The 27,040-nt window shown below is 42.4% G+C and overlaps 1 protein-coding gene across 2 annotated transcripts in view; it reads left to right on the top strand.

Moving 5' to 3' along the window:
• LOC117246109 (retinal guanylyl cyclase 2-like) overlaps positions 1 to 27,040 on the top strand; it is a 57,938-nt gene that overhangs the window by 21,103 nt on the left and 9,795 nt on the right. For both annotated transcript variants that reach the window (XM_033609843.2, XM_078164148.1), the window contains 21 exons: positions 4,425 to 4,674; positions 4,839 to 5,069; positions 7,160 to 7,315; positions 7,504 to 7,646; positions 8,005 to 8,160; positions 8,301 to 8,450; positions 9,694 to 9,913; positions 10,109 to 10,184; positions 12,013 to 12,097; positions 12,209 to 12,325; positions 12,432 to 12,515; positions 12,793 to 12,969; positions 16,058 to 16,211; positions 18,659 to 18,802; positions 18,964 to 19,112; positions 19,247 to 19,410; positions 19,926 to 20,049; positions 21,503 to 21,571; positions 21,986 to 22,160; positions 23,103 to 23,201; positions 23,307 to 23,392. In XM_033609843.2, coding sequence (XP_033465734.2) covers positions 4,434 to 4,674; positions 4,839 to 5,069; positions 7,160 to 7,315; positions 7,504 to 7,646; positions 8,005 to 8,160; positions 8,301 to 8,450; positions 9,694 to 9,913; positions 10,109 to 10,184; positions 12,013 to 12,097; positions 12,209 to 12,325; positions 12,432 to 12,515; positions 12,793 to 12,969; positions 16,058 to 16,211; positions 18,659 to 18,802; positions 18,964 to 19,112; positions 19,247 to 19,410; positions 19,926 to 20,049; positions 21,503 to 21,571; positions 21,986 to 22,160; positions 23,103 to 23,201; positions 23,307 to 23,392 — 3,000 coding nt within the window. In that variant the 5' untranslated portion in view covers positions 4,425 to 4,433. The remainder of the gene's footprint in view (positions 1 to 4,424; positions 4,675 to 4,838; positions 5,070 to 7,159; positions 7,316 to 7,503; positions 7,647 to 8,004; positions 8,161 to 8,300; positions 8,451 to 9,693; positions 9,914 to 10,108; positions 10,185 to 12,012; positions 12,098 to 12,208; positions 12,326 to 12,431; positions 12,516 to 12,792; positions 12,970 to 16,057; positions 16,212 to 18,658; positions 18,803 to 18,963; positions 19,113 to 19,246; positions 19,411 to 19,925; positions 20,050 to 21,502; positions 21,572 to 21,985; positions 22,161 to 23,102; positions 23,202 to 23,306; positions 23,393 to 27,040) is intronic.

The following is a 27,040-nucleotide window of genomic DNA, read 5'->3' as shown; positions in this document are numbered from 1 at the left end:
GTGCTAAACACCTCTGGGAACTCCTTCAAGACTGTTGGAAAACCATTTCAGGTGACTACCTCTTGAAGCTTATGGAGAGAATGCCAAGAGTGTGCAAAGCAGTAATCAGAGCAAAGGGTGGCTATTTTGAAGAAACTAGAATATAAAACATGTTTTCAGTTATTTCACCTTTTCTTGTTAAGTACATAACTCCACATGTGTTCATTCATAGTTCTGATGCCTTCAGTGAGAATCTACAATGTAAATAGTCATGAAAATAAAGAAAACGCATTGAATGAGAAGGTGTGTCCAAACTTTTGGCCTGTACTGTATATCTATATTTACGAAACAACAGTTAGCTCACCTGCAGCAAACATATGTTACGACCGCGGCTCGGCAGCACGGAGGCTATTTCCTGAAACAACTTTATGCTGTACTGATTGGCGGCAAGCAGTCACATAACATTATGACCTACTCTTAAAGCAACTGGCTGCATTTTGCATCCGGGTTACACACGGCTGGACGAACATTAAATTTACTCGGTCTAACATCAAGATTAACAACGTGTCCATGCGACGGAGACTAAGCTGACGGACTCTGAGCAAACAGTCTCACTGAAGCGTGAGCCCCGCGGAGTAACGCAAATGACGTCCCCAGGGAAACAAAAAGATACGCCACAAAAATCAACATGACAGGAACCTATTTACAGGTGAAACGGATTTTGGGGAAGTTCACAATAAAATAAAAAATATAAGGGCTTCATAGAAAGAAAATAAATAAGTAAATAAAAGGATATGTATATAAATGAATATCAAAATCATCTTGGTTACAACTGCGTCAACATATGTAACAGCGTCAAAATGTTTCACTGCGTCACTACATTACTGCGTCACTGCATTACTGCACCACTGTGTCAGTATGTGTCAGCATGTGTCACTGCATCAACGTGTCAACATGTGTCACAAACTGGTTCAGTGAATGTGACAATTAGGAAGTCCACATAAGAACAAGCAGAATTTACTAAAATTAACTGAAATAATCCTTGGAATGTGTAGGTCAGCAAAGTCAGTTATAAAAGCCATGCATGGGTGTGTCAGGTGTGCTGTGGAGGTGGTGAAGGTGCAAACCAAAAAGCAATGATGCCCGGTGGATGTCAGCTGAAGGAAGGGAGAGAGTGAGTGAACACATGAGGCAGCTTTTATAGCCTGGAGGCCCAGGTGAGCCGAAGCAAGGTAACGACCCTCCCATGTCAGCCAACTGCCTGATGAGGCTGACTGGAACATTCTCCAAGACAGTGGGAGGGGCGTCACAACATGTGTCAACATGTGTCACTGTGTCAACATGTGTCACTGCGTCACTGCATCAACATGTGTCACTGCTTCAAGATGTGTCAAAATGTGTCACTGCATCAACATGTGCCACTGCGTCACTGCTTCAACATGTGTCACTGCGTCAACATGTGTCAAAAAGTGTCACTGCGTCACTGCTTCAACATGTCACTGCGTCCTTGGTCACTGCTTCAACATGTGTCACTGCGTCACTGTGTCACCGTGCCACAGCATCACTGTGTCACTACACCACTGTGTAACCACGTCACTGATGTCACTGCGTCACTGCATCAACATGTGTCCCTGCGTCACTGCTTCACCATGTCACAGACTCACTGTGTCACCGCATCAACATGTGTCACTGTCACTGAGTCACTGCAATACTGCATCACGGCATTACTGCATCAACGCATCACTGCACCACTGTGTCAACATGTGTCACTGCGTCACTACATTACGGCATCACTACATTACTGCATCACTGCATCACTGCGCCACTGTGTCAACATATGTCACTGCGTCACCACATTACTGCGTCATATCATTACTGCATCAATGCATCACTTGCACCACTGCGTCAACATGTGTCACTGTGTCAACATGTGTCACTGCGTCACCACATTACTGCGTCACTGCGCCACCGCATTACTGCATCACTGCGTCAACATGTATCACTGCGTCAACATGTGTCACTGCATCACCACATTACTGCATCACTGTATTACTGCACCGCTGTGTCAACATGTGTCACTGTGTCAACATGTGTCACTGCGTCACTGCATCAACATGTCACTGCGTCAAGATGTGTCAAAATGTGTCACTGCGTCACTGCATCAACATGTGTCACTGCTCCAAGATGTGTCAAAATGTGTCAATGCTTCAACCTGTGTCACTGCGTCACTGCTTCAACATGTGTCACTGCATCAACATTTGCCACTGCGTCACTGCTTCAACCTGTGTCACTGTGTCGAGATGTGTCACTGCTTCAGTCTGTGTCACTGCGTCAAGGTGTGTCAACCTGTGTCAACCTGTGTCACTGCTTCAAGGTGTGTCAGCCTGTGTCACTGCTTCAAGATGTGTCAAGATGTGTCACTGCTTCAACGTGTCGCTGCGCCACTGCATCAACATGTGTCAAAAAGTGTCACTGCGTCACTGCTTCAACATGTCACTGCGTCCTTGGTCACTGCTTTAATATGTGTCACTGCGTCACTGTGTCACCGTGCCACAGCATCACTGCGTCACTACACCACTGTGTAACCGCGTCACTGATGTCACTGCGTCACTGCTTCACCATGTCACTGAGTCACTGTGTCACCGCATCAACATGTGTCACTGTGTCACTGAGTCACTGCAATACTGCATCACGGCATTACTGCATCAACACATCTCTGCACCACTGTGTCAACATGTGTCACTGTGTCATCACATTACGGTGTCACTACATCACTGCACCACTGTGTCTACATGTGTCACTGTGTCACCACATTACGGCGTCACTACATTACTGCATCACCAGATTACGGCGTCACTGCATCACTGTGCCACTGCGTCAACATGTGTCACTGCGTCACCACATTACGGCGTCACTACATTACTGCATCACTGCATCAACTCATCACTGCGCCACTGTGTCAACATATGTCACTGCGTCACCACATTACTGCATCACTGCGTCAACGCATCTCTGCACCACTGTGTCAACATGTGTCACTGTGTCACCACATTACGGCGTCACTACATCACTGCACCACTGTGTCTACATGTGTCACTGTGTCACCACATTACGGCGTCACTACATTACTGCATCACCAGATTACGGCGTCACTGCATCACTGCGCCACTGCGTCAACATGTGTCACTGCGTCACCACATTACGACGTCACTACATTACTGAATCACTGCATCAACTTATCACTGCGCCACTGCGTCAACATATGTCACTGTGTCACTGCGCCACTGTGTCAACATATGTCACTGCGTCACCACATTACTGCATCACTGCGTCAATGCATCACTGCACCACTGCATCAACATGTGTCACTGCGTCAACATGTGTCACTGCGTCACCACATTACTGCGTCACTGCATCAACGCAGCACTGAGCTGCTGTGTCAACATGTGTTACTGTGTCAACATGTGTCACTGACTTTACTGTGTAACCTTGTGTTTGAGGATCAGGTCGTAATGATGATAAAAATTCATGCAGCTCGTCAGCGACAGAAACATTACCAAATCAGGGAAGCTAACCGTTTGCTTCAAAGCACGTACCTCAGAGATGTGTCCTTATTAATGTCTGTCCTTTGGAGGACAAATATGATACATGATGCAGGTGGAGCTTTAGCTGTGGTGGGTGGAGGCTCCACATCAAACGTCTGACGTCATCTGGTCAGGTTAAAGACAAAACAGTCACAACCCATTTCTACTGAACGCTGGCATCAGCGTGGATTACAAGCCCGCTGTGGTCAGAGTAAAGGCAGTGTCCTCTGTGTGTAGAGAAAATGACAGTGTCCTCTGTGTGTAGAGACAAAGACAGTGTCCTCTGACTGTAGAGACAAAGACAGTGTCCTCTGTGAGTGTGGACACACAAAGACAGTGTCCTCTGAGAGTGTAGACACAAAGACAGTGTCCTCTGTGAGTGTGGACACACAAAGACAGTGTCCTCTGTGAGTGTAGAGACAAAGACGGTGTCCTCTGTGAGTGTGTAGAGACAAAGACAGTGTCCTCTGTGAGTGTAGAGACAAAGACGGTGTCCTCTGTGAGTGTGTAGAGACAAAGACAGTGTCCTCTGTGAGTGTAGAGACGAAGACAGTGTTCTCTGTGAGTGTAGAGACAAAGACAGTGTCCTCTGTGAGTGTAGAGACAAAAACGGTGTCCTCTGTGAGTGTGGACACAAAAACAGTGTGTGTGTGTGTGTGTGTGTGTGTGTGTGTGTGTGAAATGTTGCTGGACTACAACATAACTTCCGGAGCTGGACCGTCCCTGCAGGGCGGGAGGAGAGGAGGTGGATGAACTTCCACCCAGGAGACACTGGTCACTTCCTGTTTTCCTAAACCGACCCACGTGCGTTCACTCGTCCGAGCTGAACGCAGCTCAGTGTCTTTTCTTTGTTTCCTGCAGGTCACCACAATGCAGCTTCCCACACGGTTGCTTGGGACATGTCTGTGGTTGCTATGCATTACTCACGTATGGACAACGACCTTTAAGCTGGCTCTGATTGGGCCGTGGTCATGTGACCCCATGTTCTCCCGGGCGATGCCATCAGCGGCGGCTAACCTGGCGTTGTTACGGTTACGGAGCGACAGTGGTCTTAGCAGAGGTTACTGGTATGACGTCAAATTGCTGGAGGAAGACTGCTCCGCTTCTAAAGGTTTGTTAACCAATCAGCTGATGAGACCTAAGTGATGACATCATAAAGATAATGATGATAATAATAATAATGATTGTAAATAAATAATAATAACACATTATAATAAAACAATTAGTTCCACTGACTCTTGTTCACGTCTCGTTTCTTCTCTGGTTTTATTTCAGCGCTCATAGAACTCGGGGACATGGAGGGTTATGGCCACGCCTACATTGGGCCCTTTAACCCCGCCCTGTGTCATGCTGCCTCCTTATTGGCTCAGCACTGGGAGGCAGGGCTTGCCTCTCCAGGCTGTCTGGATGCTGACTGGCCAAACCTGCCGCCCATCACTCAGCCCAGCAGAGTCTTGTTCACCGTGCTCAGGTTCTTCCGCTGGGCACACGTCGCTGTCATCTCAGGTGAGTGATGTCACAGCTAGGGCGTGGCCTGTCATTAGGGGCGTGGCCTCTTCCTCAGAGTCTCATGTAAAAGAATGGATGAAACTTTATCTTAATCTCAGATAAACTTTTCCTGTTTTACTGGACTGAAGATGTTTTCAGTTTCAGTTTTTCAGAAAGCAGAAATGTTTTTTGTTTTTTTTAATTAATGACTCATTTATGTTTATCTATGTTGATTTATTTAGAAGGGGACAGAGCACGTTAATGAACATGACGACTTAATTCATGTAAATGTGCCAGATTTAGCCTGGCAGGTCCCGGCAGGTTGACAGTGTTTGAGATTTAAAGACAGCACACCTATCGATGTGTGTCCTTTTTAATAACGCATTGATTTGTAATCGTTGTGACTTAAGCTCATTATTCTCCAGCTCATCAGCATCTTTTTTTTTTTATCTTGTTGCAGAAAATAAAACTGTGTTTTAAAACTTTTTGACTGATTGACAACAGTTTAAAACTTCAATAAAAAAACAGACACGATGATTTGTAAATTCTCATTTACCCACATTCACCTGAACACAGCCCAGAGACGTTTCATATTCAAACTGATAAACTTTACTGTTCTGTGTTAATGAACACAGCCCAGAGATGTTTCATATTCAAACTGATAAACTTTATTGTTCTGTGTTAACGAACACAGCCCAGAGACGTTTCATATTCAAACTGATAAACTTTATTGTTCTCTGTTAACGAATACAGCCCAGAGACGTTTCATATTCAAACTGATAAACTTTATTGTTCTCTGTTAACGAATACAGCCCAGAGACGTTTCATATTCAAACTGATAAACTTTACTGTTCTGTGTTAACGAACACAGCCCAGAGACATTTCATATTCAAACTGATAAACTTTACTGTTCTGTGTTAACGAACACAGCCCAGAGACATTTCATATTCAAACTGATAAACTTTATTGTTCTCTGTTAACGAACACAGCCCAGAGACGTTTCATATTCAAACTGATAAACTTTATTGTTGTGCGTTAACGAACACAGCCCAGAGACGTTTCATATTCAAACTGATAAACTTTATTGTTGTGCGTTAACGAACACAGCCTAGAGACGTTTCATATTCAAACTGATAAACTTTATTGTTCTGAGTTAACGAACACAGCCCAGAGATGTTTCATATTCAAACTGATAAACTTTATTGTTCTCTGTTAACGAATACAGCCCAGAGACGTTTCATATTCAAACTGATAAACTTTACTGTTCTGTGTTAACGAACACAGCCCAGAGACATTTCATATTCAAACTGATAAACTTTACTGTTCTGTGTTAACGAACACAGCCCAGAGACATTTCATATTCAAACTGATAAACTTTATTGTTCTCTGTTAACGAACACAGCCCAGAGACGTTTCATATTCAAACTGATAAACTTTATTGTTGTGCGTTAACGAACACAGCCCAGAGACGTTTCATATTCAAACTGATAAACTTTATTGTTGTGCGTTAACGAACACAGCCTAGAGACGTTTCATATTCAAACTGATAAACTTTATTGTTCTGAGTTAACGAACACAGCCCAGAGATGTTTCATATTCAAACTGATAAACTTGTGTTCTAAGTCTGCAGCAGGTTTTAATAAAGTTGGGACAGGAGCATGATCCTGTCACTGTGTGACATCATCACCCCAGTCAGTGTTTGGGAACTGATGAAATGAACTGCTGAAGTTTATTCAACTTCAGTGTCTTAACAGTCCCATGACGCTTCATCATGTCCCACACATGTTCAGAGGGAGACAGGTGTGGACAGCAGGCAGGTCAGTCTGGTACCTGCACTCTGTCACTACGAAGCCAGGCTGTTGGAACATGTCACAATGTGTCTCAGTGTCTTGCTGCGTTCATTAACACAGAACAATAAAGTTTATCAGTTTGAATATTCTCTGGGCTGCGTAAAGTTGACAGTAGATTTACAGATTATTTCATCCACTCATCGTTCAGACACATGAATCACATGATCACAGTGAAGTCAAACTAACAAAAAAGTTTTCATAGATTTATAAAAACTGTCATCACTTTAATGTTTCACAAACTTCCTGTTTGGTCATCAGCTCCGTCGGACCTATGGGAGAGCACTGGACAGGAAGTGGCTTCAGCGCTCAGAGCTCTGGGCCTGCCGGTCGGTCCGGTGGTTACCATGGAAACGAAGAACAAAGGTGGACCACGGGAGGCACTCAACGTGATCAGAGAGGCCGACAAGGTCAAAGGTCAGATCTGAATCTGATGGGTTGTGTCATAGAGTTTCAACGACATGTCAAAAAAAAAACGCTGTGACATCATCAGGAGGTTGAAATGTTTCTGACTACAGAACAAGATCAGAATTGATGACACTCTTATCATTTACGTCTGACATGTTAAAAACTGATAAACTCTGAGTTTCCTTTAAACCTTCCAGTGGTGATAATGTGCATGAGCTCCGTCCTGATTGGTGGAGAGGATCAGAGAGAGCTCCTATTGGCTGCTCTGGACCTGGGGATGGTTTCCGATGGCTACGTGTTTATTCCATACGACGCCCTGCTGTATGCCATGCCTTATCAGGTAACCAATCAATTTAATACCTGATATATTGATCAACAACTTTAACAGAAAACTTTAATCACTGAAAATAAATTAAAACAACTTTTGTTCCATATTTTACATTTATAGACATTTTCCAAACAACTGGATTTACAAATATTATTATTATTAATTTTATTGTTGTTGTTTTTACATCACTGAAGCCGTTTGATTTGATCATTAAGTTTTCTGAATTAAACGTTTCAAAATAATTGTTAATCCTCAAAAGGTTCAGACCTTAAACAGGAAGTCCTTTTTCAGAATAACGTTCATTTGAAGATGTTTTTTTTTGTTTGTTTGTTTGTTTTAAATTTCCTGGTTCTCTCCTCTTACCAATCAGGAAACAGTATTCCCTCAGCTGACCAACAGCACGAAGCTTCGTCACGCCTACAGCGCTGTTCTGACCATTACCATGGCGTCCGATCAGAATTTCTACGAAGCTTTTCGCCAGGCTCAACTCAACCGAGAGATCCGCTCTGCTGTGGCTGCTACTGAGGTAAATAACAACAAATAAATAACAAACACAGAGCACATACATAGCAGATAAATAAATTAATGATCAATAACACACTTCTTGTCCTTAATCAATGAAAACTGGACACGTGGGATTCATGGTGCCCTGACCTCTGTCTGCAGGTGTCTCCTGTCTTTGGGACCATCTTCAACATGGTGTACTTTGTTGCTAAGGCGGTGGAGGAGCGTCGTCAGGCAGGGGGCGGGCACTGGGTGACAGGCGAACAGCTCGTCCAATCAAATGGAGGCTTTGATTTCCAGGGTTTCAATCAGGTCAGAAACATTTTGACACTTGACAAATATAATCTCACTCAATATAATCGCTTAATTTATAATGAATGTGAGGAGGGTAACACAACCCTCTGTGTTTTACTCTGACGTTCAGATTGTTGCAGAGCTACGAGCTCGCACTTTAGAAAAGGTCATGCGAAACCACATGGAGCGCCGACGGGATTTCTGTTCATTAAAACATGATGTCACATCAGTGATTGATGTGTCGAGAGTGGCAGACACAAAGATTTTAATCTCTTCGAGTGTTTGTATTTATTTCAGGTTCTTTTAGGGATCTTAAACTTGAAGTTAAAAATATTAATATAATAAGAATATGCCCCTTTCATGAGCTGTATTTATTCACACACACTGTGTCTTTGGCTGTATCATGACAATGTTTTGCTTTATCTGTGAGATGGAGACAACTGTTCCTGCTTTACTCTAACTGTTTTGAGATGATTGAGTTAAAGTCTGTTTCACCATTCAGGTCTACATTCACTCTTTCACAGCCTGATGCTCCTCAGGATTAAACAGTGAACAGTGTAGTGCTAATGTTAAAATATTAAATCCTTTGTAGTTTGAATTCTGTGTGGAGGAAATTTATAAAACAATTTTCTCTGACCTTTTACATGAATACTTTGGTCTTCATTTTGAATATCTTTATTTATTTATCATTATTATTGTTTTTGCATCCAGCGTGTGTGTCCAGTAAGGGTGCTGCTGAGGGTCATAACACCAGCTTTAATAAAAACTATTGATAGTATGTATTAGTCTTTAATTAAATTCATGTGATGTGGACTCTTTTCGTACACGACAACAGAGAGGTAATGACAGGAAGTCTCAGCGTGGTGGCGAGAGTTCATACAGAGTGATTAACACAAGGTAACGTCCGTCACTACTGAAGAACAGCGACTCATTTGGACATTTGGTCTGGTTATGAAATAGATGTGAAAACAGGAGTTTGTGTTGATGATTGAAGGTACGAACTCTCCCAGAGACACAGAGACAACACAACAGCAAACAAACAGTTTATCAGTGAAGTGATAAACAGACCGACAGTGACAGCTGACTCGATGAGCGGCTTCTCTGTCGGGTGAATGTACATCAGTGCTCTGCGTTACATTCAGATGTGTGGACCAAGCACATTCCCGGGTACAATCCTTCGTTCACATGTTCTTTTTAATGACAGCTGAATTTACAGATGAACACATTGTCAGCTCCTGATTTCTCTCCTTTTTTATCTCAGGTGTTATACGGAGGTAAAGAGGGGCGTGGCCTAGAGGCCAGGTATGTGGTGTTGGACAGCGATGGCGACCGACTTGTACCAACGCACTCACTTGCTCCAACACACACCGATGGGACAGTTGGAGGTCTGAGGCCGATGGGTCGCTCCTTCTTCTTCCCCGGAGGAAAACCCCCCACTGCCAGCTTCTGTTGGTTCAGTCCAGAGGAGGCCTGCAGGGGAGGTGTGTTCACTGACCTATGGGGAGGGTAGGAAATTTGTGTAGCATATAATGAATTCTATCAGCTGTATCTGTCCATGGTGTCTGAAGGTCTGAGCTCTGTTGAGCGCCACCCTACTGTCCACCATGATGAGTGTAGGTTAGTGTCACTGATCAGCAGGAAGTGACACGTCTTTTATTACTTTATTTTTTTTTCAGGTTTGGACACGGTGACGATGTTCTTTGTCTTCCTGTTGCTCTGCGCTGTGATTGGAGCTTTCATCTACCTGATCAGGTGAACACATACACACACACACACACAGTCCATTCTGTTTCTTGTTCTATACATTGGGGGTGGGGCTGCAGGCTAACCAAGGTATTCTAGACATCCCTCTGACCAGCTCCGTCCTCCTGGAGGATCCCGAGCGTCCCCAGACCAGGGGCCGGGGCCTCCTACCAGCTGGATCAGGAGGATCCTGATCAGATATTGAACCCCCTCAACATGAAGGAGCAGCGGCTCTACTCCGAGCTCCCTCCAGATGTCTGACTCCTCCCCGTATCTCTAAGGCTGAGACACTCTACAGAGGAAACTCATCTCAGACGCTTGTATCTGTGATCTCATTCTTTCAGTCACAATCCAGAGCTCATGACCATAGGTGAGGGTTGGGATGGAGATGGACTGGACCATGACGTATTAGTGTGAGCTATCCGCTGCTTTCCAGAATCAAACTATGGCCTCAGATTTGAAGGAGCTGACTCTCATCCTGACAGCTTCACACTCAGCTGCAAGAGAACCATATCATCTACAAAGAGCAGATGATGTCCCCTGATGTCTGAGGTCCCCAAACTGGACCCCTTCCGGCCAGCAGCTGCCGAACAATGGGGGTTTTAAACATGGCCCACTTGGATTAATCTCTCCAACCTCCCCCAGGATGGAGATCAGGCAGGCTTTACCCCCCGATCACCGCCTTTCAAGTTTCTCCATCATTGCCTATGTGAGCGTCAGAGTCCCAGTCTCCAGTCGGTATCCTTTCCAGGGCACCACCCAGAGACTCGATCAAGGCTGAGTACTCTGGGCTACTGTTTGGTCCATAAGCACAATCCAGAGTCAGAGACCTCATCAGCAACTTGCAGTTGCATGGAGAGACCCTCTTGTTTCCCGTGGAGAACTCAAACACAGTGCAGCTCAGGTGGGGGCTCATGAGTATCCCACCAACTGCCCAGCACCTCTCACTCTCGGTGATCAACTTGATTGAATGTTTGATTGTTTGATTGAGATTGATTGATTGAGGCTAGCCCCTCTTCTGGAGCTTAGTTCCACAACCAGTGCTATGTGTGGAGGTGAGCCCAACTTCATCTAGATGGTACTGCTCCACCTCCTGCACCACCTCGGATTCCTTCACAGACCAGAGACGTTCAACATCCCTAGGTTGGGGCGGCTGTGGCTCAGGACAGGTTGTCCACTAATCAGAAGATCAGCATTTTGATCCCCGGCTCCTTTGGTCTGCACGTCTAAGTATCAGTGGGGAAGATACTGAACCCCGGATTTCTCCTGATGGCCATCGGTGTGTGAGTGCGTGTAAATGGTTATTGAGTAGCAGGTGGCATCATTATGGTAACCTTAGCCACCAGTGTGTGAATGGGTGAACATGACATGTAGTGTAAAAGCGCCTTGAGTCAGAAGACTAGAAAGGTGCTATACTAGTGCAGTCCATTTCCTACCTTTGCCTACCACCCTGCTTACACTGCACCTGACCACAGTGCCTGTTCCTGCGAGTGGTGGGCCCACAGGACAGCGGCCTCATGTCGTTCTTTCAGACTGTGCCCAGTCGAACCCCATCAGTTAGGGCCCGGCCACCAGACAGTCACTGGTGGGTTCCTCTCCCAAATTACGTTCCAGAAGGGGGTTTGAGTTGCCATTTTCCAGGTGATCCTTCCAGGAGATACTGCCCCAGGCATCTCAGCTCCAAGAATTACAGAGACACACAACACCCCCATCACCATCACATTAAGATGGTGATTCTTGGAGGAGTTTATCTAATAGCACTAAGACTACCTGCTACCACTGCTAATTTCACAATGCCACTGCTACTACTACTACTAATAATAATCTGTGTGCACAGGAAGTACAAGAGAACAGCGAACATGACCAAACTCATTTTGACTCTGGATGACATCGTCTTCATTGACACTCAAGTCAGCAGGAAGGTTAGAAACTGTTTACTTCACTAAAGTTCCCTCTAAAAGTACAGTACAGGATGAAGTGTTCAAGGATGAACTGCTGCTGATGTTTTTCTTTGGTTGTTGTTGTTTTTGTAGAAACTGAATGATGAGTCGATCATGAGGAGTCTTCTGGAAATCAAAACTCCGTTCCGCTCGATTGCTCGAAGTTACATCCTGACGACACCTGAGAGCTCCAACATTGGAATACTGGAGGTACACCTTTACCTGTCTGCTTAACTGCACCTGCACCTGTGCCTGCACCTGTCTGTCTGTCTGTCTGACTTCCTGCCTGTGCTCTGATTGGTTGTTCTATTACCAGGGAGACTGGGTTTGGCTAAAGAAGATTCCTGTTGAAAAGACAATAACAGCTGTCAATCAAAACACCCAGAGTTTGTTCAGTCAGGTATGATGAACAGTAGGAACAGCTGATAAACATGTTTTGTAGTACATGTTTGTACATGTTTGTATTCTTACACATTATTTTGTTACAGTGTATTTGTGTTAAGTTGAGGGAGATAAGACATTTTATCAGTGCTGAATTATCTTCTGTCAGGATGTAGATCAATATGTTGACATTAAACTGATAAAATTGTTACACTATATTTTCTGTCCCTCCTGTGTCCCTCCCTGTTCCCTCCTATGTCCCTCCTATGTCCCTCCTGTGTCTCTCCTCTGTCCAGCTGAGGGACATGCGACATGAGAACATGAACCTGTACGTGGGTTTGTTTCTGGACTCAGGGATCTTTGCTCTGGTGGTTGAACACTGTCCTCGAGGAAGTCTGGCTGACCTGCTGGCCGACAGTGACATGAGGCTGGACTGGATGTTCAAGTCGTCCTTGCTCATGGACCTCATCAAGGTGCTGCTGAGAAACTACCACAACAAATACTTGTAAAACTTCCCCTAACAATAGTCATGATGATAGTAATGAGATGTCCTGCTGAAACCTGCCGGTATGTGTTGGTGTTTCTGAGCGTCCTGTGTGGTGTTTCTGGGTTTCGAGGCTTTGTGTGGTCTGACTCTGATTTCTCTGCTGATCGTTTAATCCTCCGATCACACAGGAACTTCCTGTCTCACTGTGTGAAGTCTGAAGGTGACTGAGATTCAGTCTGCGGGGCTCTTTGAGAATATCAATCAATCAATCAATCAATTGTATTTATAAAGCCCAATATCACAAATCACAATTTGCCTCACAGGGCTTTACAGCATACGACATCCCTCTGTCCTTATGACCCTCACAGCTGATCAGGAAAAACTCCCCAAAAAACCCTTTAACGGGAAAAAAAACGGTAGAAACCTCAGGAAGAGCAACTGAGGAGGGATCCCTCTTCCAGGAAGGACAGACGTGCAATAGATGTCGTACAGAACAGATCAGCATAATAAATTAACAGTAATCTGTATGACACAATGAGACAGAGAGAGAGAGAGAGAGAGAGAGAGAGAGAGATGCAGGACAGACGGTAATGACAGTAGCTTACAACAACATTAATGAAAATAATGATATAATAATATTATAATTATAATTCTGGTTATTGTGGTAATATGTCGAAAGTATATATAAATGTCTGGCAGTATACATATGTGACAATAATCATATGTGTATATTAACAGTAGAACTATGACTAATGATAACAGCAGCAGCAGGAGGCACCTGGCAGGACCACGGCAGCAGCACAACCACACACATCACACTGTCCAGGCACCGCTGTGATATGAGTTAATCTGAGAGACAGTGGAGCACAAAGGCTCCGGAGAAGAAGCCGAGTTAGTGACAGGCAGTACGGCCAAGTTAGCGAGATGTATTAACAGGACATATGAGAGAGAGAGAGAGAGAGAGAGAGAGAAGGAGCCTGGTGTATTATAGGGGGGTCCTCCGGCAGACTAGGCCTAAGTCAGCCTAACTAGGGGCTGGTACAGGGCAAGCCTGAGCCAGCCCTAACTATAAGCTTTATCAAAGAGGAAAGTCTTAAGTCTAGTCTTAAATGTGGAGACGGTGTCTGCCTCCCGGACCGTAACAGGAAGATGATTCCACAGGAGAGGAGCCTGATAGCTGAAGGCTCTGGCTCCTGATCTACTTTTGGAGACTTTAGGGACCACGAGTAACCCTGCATTCTTGGAGCGCAGTGTTCTGGTGGGATAATATGGCACTATGAGCTCTCTAAGATATGACGGAGCTTGACCATTTAGAGCTTTATAAGTTAACAGTAGGATTTTAAATTCAATTCTGGATTTTACAGGGAGCCAGTGCAGAGAAGCTAAAACAGGAGAAATATGATCTCGTTTCTTAGTTCCTGTTAGTACACGTGCTGCTGCATTCTGAATTAGCTGGAGAGTTTTTAAGGACTTACTAGAGCTACCTGATAATAGAGAATTACAGTAATCCAGCCTTGAGGTAACAAAAGCGTGGACCAATTTTTCTGCATCTTTTCGGGTCAGGATAGGCCTAATTTTCGCAATATTACATAGATGAAAAAATGCAGTCCGTGAGGTTTGTTTTAAATGAGAATTAAAAGACAAATCTTGATCAAATATTACTCTGAGGTTTCTTACGGTAGTGCTAGAGGCCAGAGCAATGCCATCTAGAGAAACTATGTCATCAGATAAAGAGTCTCTGAGTTGTTTGGGGCCAAGAACAATAACTTCAGTTTTGTCTGAATTTAACATCAGGAAATTGGTGCTCATCCAAGTTTTTATGTCTTTAAGGCAGTTATGGAGTTTAGTTAATTGATTACTTTCTTCTGGCTTCATCGATAAATACAGTTGTGTATCATCCGCATAACAATGGAAATTTACAGTGATTTCTAATGATGTTACCGAAAGGAAGCATATATAGAGTAAATAGGATTGGTCCGAGCACGGAACCTTGTGGAACTCCAAAACAAACTTTAGTACGTAAGGATGATTCATTATGAACGTGAACAAACTGACAACAATCAGATAAATAAGATTTAAACCAGCTTAGTGCAGAACCTTTTAGGCCAATTAAGTGATTCAGTCTCTGTAGCAGAATTTGATGGTCAATAGTGTCAAATGCCGCACTAAGATCTAATAAAACAAATACAGAGATGAGTCCTTTGTCTGAAGCAATCAGAAGGTCATTTGTAATTTTAACTAGAGCCGTCTCAGTGCTATGATGCACTCTAAATCCTGACTGAAATTCCTCAAATAAATTATTATCCTGGAGAAAATCACACAGCTGGTCTGCGACTACTTTCTCAAGGATCTTTGACATAAAGGGAAGATTAGATATTGGTCTATAGTTGGCTAACACCTCTGGATCCAGGGTGGGCTTTTTTAGTAGAGGTTTAATTACAGCTACCTTAAAAGACTGTGGTACATAGCCTGTTAATAAGGATATATTGATCATATCTAATATATGAGTGTTAACTAAAGGTAAGACCTCCTTAAGTAGCCTAGTTGGGATGGGGTCTAAGAGACACGTTGATGATTTAGATGAAGAAATCACTGCGGTCAATTCTTGAAGAGAAATTGGGGAGAAGCAATCTAAATATATATTAGATCTTACAGCTGTGTTTAAGGTTAGATAGGTACTATCTGAGGACAGGAGGTCCTGAATTTTGCCTCTAATAGTTAGAATTTTGTCATTAAAAAGCTCATAAAATCATTACTGCTAAGGGCTAAAGGAATACAAGGCTCAATAGAGCTTTGACTCTCAGTCAGCCTGGCTACAGTGCTGAAAAGAAACCTGGGGTTGTTCTTATTGTCTTCTATTAAAGCTTAGTAATAGTTTGCTCTGGCATTGCGGAGGCCCCTCTTTATACAGCTGAAGTTTTGTAAAACCATCTGAATAAGGTATTTATCATCCGGCCTTTAAACAGAAACCAAAACAAAGCTCTGTGTTTGTATGATGCTTAATTTCTGTGACACTTTTTACTCTCTGATTCAAATCTTTATTGAATGATAACAAACACAGTTTTCTCTTTCAGGGGATGAAGTATCTTCATCTACGAGGTTTGAGTCATGGTCGACTAAAGTCCACAAACTGTTTAGTTGACGGGCGCTTTGTCCTAAAAATCACAGACTACGGACTTCCCATGATCCTTCACTCTCAGAACCTCAGCCTCCCAGAGGACCCACAAGGTATTTTTTTAAATTTATTTAACTTTCATTTCACCAGAAAAACCTCCACATTCAAATCTTCTTTTCAAGAGTGTCCTGACTGAGACAGGCAAGCAGTAGGAGTTACAACACAGAACAAAAGTTAAAAATCAACATGCAGCTGTAAAACAAAAAGAGATCAGTTCAAAGAAAAACTAAAACTTATGTTAATATCTGTTCTAAATGAACCATAGGAGCAATGACCAACACAACCAGATAAAATACACCCTAACATCAGCATATAGGCGACCACATGCAGAGCTTTGAAATGTCCCAGAGGAACCAGTGAGTTCAACTTAAAGTCCTGCAGCAGAGTCCATGTGCAGACAGAAATTTGCCAGACCATGTTCAGAGCAGAGACATTTAATCTACACTCATAAATCTATCTTATTTGCTAATGACACCAATCTCTTTGCTACTGACAGTAATATTGATTCACTTATTGATAAGGCAAATTCTGGGCTCACTCAATTTGCTCAGTGGTTTCAGTTAAATAAATTATCACTTAATGTCAAAAAATCTAATTTCATCATTTTTAAGAACAAGAATAAGAATTACAATCCAGAAAAAATTAAAATTTATATTAATAACAACTTACTTTCCAATGTTTCATCAGCAAAGTTTTTAGGTGTCAATATTGATGAGAAACTTTGTTTTAAGAATCATTGTGAATTTGTGTGCAAGAAGGTCTCAAAATCCTTAGGTATCATAAAAAAGGTTAAACCCTATTTAAAAATAAGTACTTTATTAACCTTGTACTACAGCTTAATTTATTCTCATATCTCTTATTGCAATTTAATCTGGGCTAGCACTCATCCTTCTTACTTACAGCCAATTCATAGACTCCAAAAATCCTTTGTAAGAATTGCCACTAACTCTCTATATTTAGCTCCATCCACACCTCTGTTTAAAAAATTACAAATACTAACAATCTACAATGTGAATAAGTATCAAACAGGAATCTTGATGTACAAAGTCATATGTTTTCCATTTTCTTTACCGAAGCATTTTCATAATTATTTTGAGTTTAATTCTTATTATCATTCTTATTCCACAAGAAAGAGGAATGATTTGCATATCCCCTTCTGTAGAACCGCTATTGCAAAATTTTCATTTATCTACCAAGGTGTTGTGCTGTGGAACAGTTTAAAACATCTAAGTGAAACATGCTCAACATTATCTGCATTTAAAAGAAGGCTGAAGCAGAGTTTAACGATTTTTTAACACATTTGTGTTTTTCGTTTTATTCTTATTTCATTCAAATATATCTTTGGACTATTTAATTGTATTCTGAGGTATCATATGATTCTGAGATATCATTTATTGCATTAATTTGAGTGTGTGTGTGTGTATAAGCTCAGACGTAAGCCTATGTCCGAAGCTTATATAGTTTTGTAATTGTTATTTGTTAGGAGGGGGGGCCGCTTGTAAGCCCATTCGGGTTTTTTATGACCTCTCCTGCACATCTTGTCTATTTTCTTTCTTATCTGTGTAATGTTTCTTTTTTATAAGTGCAAATAAACAAACAAACAAACAAACAAATTAGATGAAATTAAACCAAGAATAACTAAACAAAAGGCTATCAATGATAAAGTCTATGAGGGTCTTTATGGGTGTTCTGTCCCTGAGCTTTTGGGTCCATTTCACCTGAACAGTGGAGTGTTTTGTCGTGTGGTCCGGTTGGTTTGAGGTGGTGTCAACGTTTGTTCAAATTCTGGTGTGAACCAAACAACCAAACTGGTCTGCCCAAAAATGTTGAACTAAAATGTGGTTCACTTCAGGTGAGAATGTGATCTGACCTGATGACAGGAAGTGACCCAGGATCTGTGTTCACTGTCTTTTTAACAAGGTTAACACATAATCTGTCTGTCTCTCATCAGGACCCGTTTGCTCCTTCAGTACAATCTCACTTGTCTCATTCAAAAGATGAAAGGTTCAACAAGATGCTGCTCATGACCTCCTTCTATAAACGTGATCGAACTTAACAACAAAGCAAAACCAGAAACACAGAGTAAATTTGGTGTTCCTCTAACATGCCTGCGACCAGGAAGTGTTTCACTCAGATATTTTGTCCAACAGACAAGCGGCCGTTTCCACAGCGCAACATTTTTTTTTATAATGTTCGCTTCAGTTCAGTGAACTGAGTCACATTAAAAAAAATCCAACAGTGTTACAGCTGAACCGCCAAATTGCTCCGAGTCTTCTGACCGATCGGTTTTCTGTCGTCATCATTCTGACAGTGAAATGTGAGGCTGAAGGTTTTTTCAGTTTCTACTGCTGAAATGTTTCTATGAACCACAAGGAACAATAACAAGGTCAAAGGTTATAAAGACGCACTGACTTCCTGTCTGTCTCTGTCTCTACCTGTCTGTCTCCACCTGTCTGTCTCTACCCGTCTGTCCCTCTGTCTCTACCTGTCTGTCTATCAGAGCTGCTGTGGACAGCTCCAGAGCTCTTGAGGAATCCAGTCCGGGGAGGTTCTTTTGCTGGAGACGTCTTCAGTTTCTCCATCATCATACAGGAAGTGATCTCACGAACCCTGCCGTATGCCATGATGGACATGCCTGCCCACGGTGAGACAGGATGTCCATCTTTCTGTCTGTCTGTCTGTCTGTCTGTCTATCTGTTTGTCTGTCTCTCAGAGATTGTGGAGTGTCTGAAGCAGCCTCCTCCTCTCTGTAGACAACCTATCTAACCACCTGTCTGTCTGTCTATCTGTCTGTCTGTCTCTCAGAGATCGTGGAGCGTCTGAAGCAGCCTCCTCCTCTCTGTAGACCTCTGGTTTCAGTGGATGAAGCTCCTGCTGAGTGTCTCAGTCTGATGAATGAATGTTGGAATGAAGATCCGAGTAAGAGGCCGAGCTTTGATGACATTTTTAAACAGGTAAGACGAGCTGCACTGCTGCCATCTGCTGGCTCATGTCCTGAACTGTCTCTGTATGTTTGACTCTTTCTCAATCAGGGAACGTCCTAGCCCTTCAAACTTGTTATGATCTGGTTTGTCCTTTGTGTTTGCAGTTTCGTGGCATTAACAGAGGAAAGAGAGCAAACATCATTGACTCCATGTTGCGAATGTTGGAGCAGTACAGTTCGAACCTGGAGGATCTGATCAGAGAACGAACAGACGAACTGGAGGTTGAGAGAAACAAGACAGAGAAGCTGGTCGGACAACTCCTGCCAAAGTAAGACACATTTAAACTTTAACTCAGCAGTCAGAATGTTGCAACTGTGGTGATATTATGGTCTGTAAAGGACATGGACATTCAGCAGGACAAAGACAAGAGAGAGTTGAAGTGGAGGCAGAGACACTAAAGTGAAGACTCTTCCTCCTCCTCTTCTTCAGCACTTACATACATCTATTTATTTACTTACTACTTCTACGAAGAAACATGTTGACATAATTCAGTGTGACGTCTCATTACCTCTGATGTCCATTCAGAATAAACGTCCATAAAGAATCATCATGTGTCTCAGTTTTCTTCAGTTGATTGTTGTCTGCTGATCCAAACAGCAGTTGCTCACGTCATTCAGCTGACACTCAGGACAACATGGAGACAAATGGAGGATTAAAAAGCATGTCTGTAAAGAGAACAGCAAACAAAAAGAAACCAGCAGCTTTATTTAACACAACAGAAGGCTCAGGAACTTACGAAGGATGGAAGTTTGTTTTAAATCGTAAAAAACATGTGTGTTTCAGGTCCGTGGCTCAGGCTCTGAAGAAAGGGAAGCCAGTCCAACCTGAACATTATTCAGACTGCACGCTTTACTTTAGTGACATCGTTGGATTTACAACCATCTCAGCTCTCAGTGAACCCATTGAGGTACAAACTGTTGAAAACCCAGCTAGCCCTGACACTGACCCTGTTTACATCACTGACCCTGACCCCTCACCGTTTACATCACTGACCTTGACACTGACCCTGTTTACATCAGTAAACCTGACCCCTCACCCTGTTTACATCATCGACCCTGACCCTGTTTACATCACTGAGCCTGACCCTGACCATGTTTATCAATCAATCAATCGATCAATCAATCAATTTTATTTATAAAGCCCAATATCAAAAATCACGATTTGCCTCACAGGGCTTTACAGCATATGACATCCCTCTGTCCTTATGACCCTCACAGCTGATCAGGAAAAACTCCCCAAAAAAACCCTTTAACAGGGAAAAAACGGTAGAAACCTCAGGAAGAGCAACTGAGGAGGGATCCCTCTTCCAGGACGGACAGACGTGCAATAGATGTCGTACAGAACAGATCAACATAATAAATTAACAGTAATCTGTATGACACAATGAGACAGAGAGAGAGAAAGAGACATAGAGACAGAAAGAGACGGTAATGACAGTAGCTTACAACAACATTATTGAAAGTAATAATATTATAGTTATAGTTCTGGCTACTGTGGTACAATATGTTGAAAGTATGTATTAATATCTGGCAGTATACATGTGTGACAATAGTCATATGTGTATAATAACAGTAGAAGTATGACTAATGACTAATGATGGCAGCAGCAGCAGGAGGCATCTGGCAGGACCACGGCAGCAGCACAACCACACACGTCACGCTGTCCAGGCACCGCTGTGATATGAGTTAACCTGAGAGACAGTGGAGCACAAAGGCTCCGGAGAAGAAGCTGAGTTAGTGACATGCAGTACGGCCGAGTTAGCAAGATGCAGTAATAGAATACGAGAGAGAGAAGGAGAGAAGGTGCCCGGTGTATTATAGGGGGGTCCTCTGGCAGACTAGGCCTAAGTCAGCCTAACTAGGGGCTGGTACAGGGCAAGCCTGAGCCAGCCCTAACTATAAGCTTTATCAAAGAGGAAAGTCTTAAGTCTAGTCTTAAATGTGGAGACGGTGTCTGCCTCCCGGACCGTAACAGGAAGATGATTCCACAGGAGAGGAGCCTGATAGCTGAAGGCTCTGGCTCCTGATCTACTTTTGGAGACTTTAGGGACCACGAGTAACCCTGCGTTCTCAGAGCGCAGTGTTCTGGTGGGATAATATGGCACTATGAGCTCTCTAAGATATGACAGAGCTTGACCATTTAGAGCTTTATAAGTTAACAGTAGGATTTTAAATTCAATTCTGGATTTTACAGGGAGCCAGTGCAGAGAAGCTAAAACAGGAGAAATATGATCTCGTTTCTTAGTTCCTGTTAGTACACGTGCTGCTGCATTCTGAATTAGCTGGAGAGTTTTTAAGGACTTACTGACCCTGACCCCTCACCCTGTTCACATCACTAACCCTGACACTGTGTGTGTGTAGGTGGTCGACCTGCTGAATGACCTCTACACCATGTTTGATGCCATCATTGCCACACATGATGTTTACAAGGTAGGAACCTTTAACGTTTCTCTCACCACTGTTGGTTCGTCCACAGGTTGAATTAATAAACTCCTCTTCTTTTCCCTCTCAGTTTGAAGCTTCGTTAAGACTAAATCTGAGTTTTACTGAAACTCTCCGTAGTTTAAATTTTAAATAGGCTAAAAGTTAACAAAAATAGATTTACGCACCTTTGTTTGTCCAGGTGTGTCACTGTGATCTCTACTTAAACACCTGGAGACTCAAGACAGCTTTGTGGAGTCAAAGCGTTTCACTCAATTGACGTCTAAATGCTCACTTTATTTTTTAAAAAAGATTTTGTTGATGAGGAGTTATTGAGCATCAGTAAACATGTCTGATCAATATATTTTTAATAAATGTACCCATCAAACTGCTGTAAGGTGTTTGTGTGTGTGGTATTTGCAGGTAGAAACGATAGGTGATGCCTACATGGTGGCTTCAGGTATTCCCAACAGAAATGGGAATCGACACGCAGGTGAAGTGGCCAACATGTCTCTGGACATCCTGCACTCGATAGCAGCTTTTAAGATCAGACATATGCCTGAGATCAAAGTCAAAATACGCATCGGATTGCACACAGGTACACACACAGACACAAAGAGACACACACACACACACACACACACACACACACATTTGATCACTTTTTCATATGTGAAAAACTCTGCTGGTCATCGTCATGTTTCTACAGTTCAGTCCTCCAGCTTTTCTGCCAGCTCACAGAAGAGGAGCCTGATAGCTGAAGGCTCTGGCTCCTCTTTAGGACCCACAGTAACCCTGCATTCTCAGAGCGCAGTGTTCTGGTGGGATGATGGGGCACTATGAGCTCTCTAAGATATGACGCAACATTTAGAGCTCTGTAAGTGAGAAGAAGAATTTTACAGGGAGCCAGTACCACGGTGTTCTGGATCAGCTGGAGAGTTTTTAAAGACTTGTTATGCCCCGGTCCAGAGAGGACAGATGTTCTGAGCAGTTTCTCTGAGGCAGGATCATTTCTGTTATATTGCACAGATGGAAGAACTCAGTCTGTGAAGTTTGTTTTATCTGATCAAATATTTCTGCAAGGGTCCTTAGGGTTGTGTCATTGGTCAGAGGTCATTCAGAGAAACTATATTTGTAGACAGAGTTTTATGTCCTGAAGTTTAGTTAGCTGATCTGTTTCTTAAGATTGATGGATTTAACTGTGTTTCATCTGCATAAAAATGGAAGTTTACAGAGGGTTTTCTAATGATGTTACCTAATGGAAGCAAATAATAAATAAAGTGAACTGAACTGGTCCAGGTTCAGAACCTTGTGGAACTTCATAACCAAACTACTAAACATAAACAGTTTGTGCACTGACCACATGTTCTGTGTGGTCAGTAAACTCTGAGGAGTCAGAAACTGTCAGGTGATCAGTCATTTTGGTTGTTGTCATGGTAAATAAAACTTTTGTCTACGTGATAAGAGCTGTGTTAAAAAAAAACAAGCTTACCTGGGTTAAAGTTGATGACGAAACACATGAGTGAACCTGTGTCTTCAGGTGCGGTGGTAGCAGGTGTGGTCGGTCTCACCATGCCCAGGTATTGTCTGTTTGGAGACACAGTGACAACGGCCTCACACATGGAAGCCACCGGACTGCGTATGTAGAAAACACTAACATCAGAGATTTATTAACAGAGATTGTGCAGGAAATATTCTGATCTGAGCTAAGTGTTTCTCTTGTTGTGGTGTTTGTGGTCTCCAGCCTACAGGATCCACATCAGTCTGAGCACAGTGAAGGTCCTGACCAGTCTCAAGGCGGGATACCATATAGACACCAGAAAGGCACAGGTATACTCACCTGCTCAGACATTTAGCTTCAGAGATGTAGAATATCACTTCATGGTGTCAACATGAAACATTAGGGAACATTTTAAAAACAATATAACTGAATTTAATTTCTACATTTCATGACTCAGATTTCTGATTTCCTGAAACTGAGCCTAAAAACATTTCATAGTCTGAACTGAAGAACTGACGTGTTGTTTAACAAGCTCCAACTGAAGTGTTCAACAAGTGACCAAAATTACTGATCCATCAATCATTTCAAATCAATGTTATCACAGATCAAGCATCGGTCAATACTGAAGCCACTTTTTTCAAAACTCTTCACACAGTCTGCACACCAACATGCATCTGATCCAAATAGTGAATGTCTACTCCAAAACTCAGTCAAACTACCAAAACTCTTCCAACACATCTCAGGTGATTCGACCAAAACAGTGATATCACTTCTCACTCTGAAAACCTTGACTCATTAATAATGATGGACAACAACAGAGAGGATGACAGAAACCATTTATCTTTAAATTATGTTCCACATAAATCATCCTAAAACGTCACATTCAATCAATCAATCAATCAATCAATCAATTTTATTTATAAAGCCCAATATCACAAATCACAATTTGCCTCACAGGGCTTTACAGCATACGACATCCCTCTGTCCTTATGACCCTCACAGCTGATCAGGAAAAACTCCCCAAAAAACCCTTTAACGGGGAAAAACATGGTAGAAACCTCAGGAAGAGCAACTGAGGAGGGATCCCTCTTCCAGGACGGACAGACGTGCAATAGATGTCGTACAGAACAGATCAGCATAATAAATTAAGAGTAATCCGCATGACACAATGAGACAGAGAGAGAGAGAGAGAGAGAGAGAGAGAGATGCAGGTAATGACAGTAGCTTACAACAACATTACTGAAAGTAATAATATTATAGTTATAGTTCTGGCTACTGTGGTACAATATGTTGAAAGTATGTATTAATATCTGGCAGTATACATGTGTGACAATAGTCATATGTGTATAGTAACAGTAGAAGTATGACTAATGACTAATGATGGCAGCAGCAGCAGGAGGCATCTGGCAGGACCACGGCAGCAGCACAACCACACACGTCACACTGTCCAGGCACCGCTGTGATATGAGTTAATCTGAGAGACAGTGGAGCACAAAGGCTCCGGAGAAGAAGCCGAGTTAGTGACATCCAGAATGGCCGAGTTAGCAAGATGCAGTAATAGAATAAAAGAGAGAGAAGGAGAGAAGGTGCCCGGTGTATTATAGGGGGGTCCTCTGGCAGACTAGGCCTAAGACATTCAACACATCACTTAATGTCACAAGGATGAGTCTGAGCTGCAGCAGTTTGCTTCAATATGTTTTATGTTTCCTAAATCTGTGCACATTTAAATTATATGTGAAAAATAAAAACAACAAGTCCTGAAAGGGTTTGATCCAGTAGAATTCAGGCTGCTGCAGCTCTTGGTGTTAGTCTAGGTGAGGTAGTCTTTCACAGCGGGGAGTGAAGTGGAGGACATACTGTGATTTGAGGCTGTTGCTAACATTAGTTATGGTGAGCCTTTAGCTCAGGTTAGCACAAAGCTGAACTGTTGGCAACATTTTCTCTCCATTTCTGAAACTCTTTACTGACACTGACTGGTGTTATTATTGGTTCGTTGTCAGACTCTGTGTCTAATCAGTCCGTCCTGAGTTGCTCTGCAGTGTAAACAGTTGTTGTCGTCACTGCAGGAACAGAAACTTTCTCCACTGAATCAGACACGCTCATCTCCATCTGTAGAACAGCCAGTAGGAACACGGCCTCTCTGAAATGTCCTGTGATTGGACAAAGTGTCCTGAAGACAGGAGGACGAGTGGACATCCAGTTATCTCTATAATCAGAGGTTAGTTTGGGAGTTTTTCCCAACAAAGCCAAAATTAAACAGCCCACCCCGGATTTAACCTTAAATCTGTGTCCAAAATTTTCCAGGTTATTTTCAATTCAATTCAATTAAATTCAATTTTATTCATAAAGCCCAAGATCACAAATCACAATTTGCCTCACAGGGCTTTACAGCATACGACATCCCTCTGTCCTTATGACCCTCACAGCAGATCAGGAAAAACTCCCCAAAAAATCCTTTAACGGGGAAAAAACGGTAGAAACCTCAGGAAGAGCAACTGAGGAGGGATCCCTCTTCCAGGACGGACAGACGAGCAATAGATGTCGTACAGAACAGATCGACATAATAAATTAACAGTAATCTGTATGACACAATGAGACAGAGAGAGAGAGAGAGAAAGAGACAGAGAGAGAAAGAGAGAGACAGAGAGAGAGAGAGACAGAGAGAGAGACAGAGAGAGATGCAGGATAGACGGTAATGACAGTAGCTTACAACAACATTAATGAAAGTAATAATATCATAATTAATAATAATATATTAATATCTGATAGTATACACGTGTGACAATAATCATATGTGTAATAATAACAGTAGAAGTATGACTAAGGTCTAATGATGGCAGCAGCAGCAGGAGGCATCTGGCAGGACCACGGCAACAACACAACCACACACGTCACACTATCCAGGCACTGCTGTGATATGAGTTAATCTGAGAGACAGTGGAGCAGAAAGGCATTTTGAGAATGCACCTTTTACTCTGCAGTAACATCAAGTGTCTTAAAGCTCAGGCTTTTTTATATGCTCTTACAGGTGTTTACACCTATTAAATTATTGAAAGAACAACTAAATTATACAGATGTTCTGCTCTCCTTACTTTCCAGTGACACGATAACTGTTGGTGTATTCCAGGAACTAAACTGTTGTTGTGTGTTAAAATATGTTGTCGAATACAGAACAATCACAAAATGTTCTGTGGCTTGACATATTTCAGTGTAGCTCTCATAGAAGTGTTTGATTTGAACACCAGGCTGTCTGATGCTGTCTTAGCCTTTAGCACAGCAGCACTTTGTTTGATATCATGTTAAAAACTAAACTCATTCCCTATATGCACAGATATAAAAATTAAAATGTGTATGATTTATTCAAATCTTCATATTTAATTTCGTTATTAGCAGACCTACAAACTAAGCAAACATACTTCTGAGAAAATGGGCTGACTTCTAATCAAGGTCTGGTGTGTAGGATTTAGTGTCATCTAGTAGTGAGACTGCAGATTACAACCAGCTGAAACTTCTCCATGTGACAAGTATGTAGGAGAACTACAGTGGCCAACACAAAAGCATGAATGTCTCTATCTAGAGTCAGTGTTTGTTTGTCCCTTCTTGGCTGCTGTAGAAACATACAGTGCAACATGGCGATCTCTGTAGAAAAGGACCTGCTCCCTGTGTAGACATAAACTATGGTAAAGAAAACACTAACCATGTTTTCAGGTGTATTAACATTATAAACAAAGCACAAAAAGTAATGACATTTGCAAAAAAAAAAAGAAAAAAAAGCTGTTTGGCATTGGTTGGGAAGATTTGGCAAATTTTTCATGGGCGCAACCCACATACTCAGCTCTGCTGCTCATACCACAAATGCACATTCCTTACAAATGTGTAACCATTTTAAAGGGAAATAAACAGGCTTTCCAACGGCATAAGATTTATTGCGAAGAAGCTTTGTTACAACAAAGAAATAATCTACCAAACACACATTT

The sequence above is a fragment of the Epinephelus lanceolatus genome, chromosome 22, assembly GCF_041903045.1.
Source record: "Epinephelus lanceolatus isolate andai-2023 chromosome 22, ASM4190304v1, whole genome shotgun sequence".
NCBI lineage: Eukaryota > Metazoa > Chordata > Actinopteri > Perciformes > Serranidae > Epinephelus > Epinephelus lanceolatus.
This window is presented reverse-complemented; position numbering and strand designations above follow the sequence as displayed.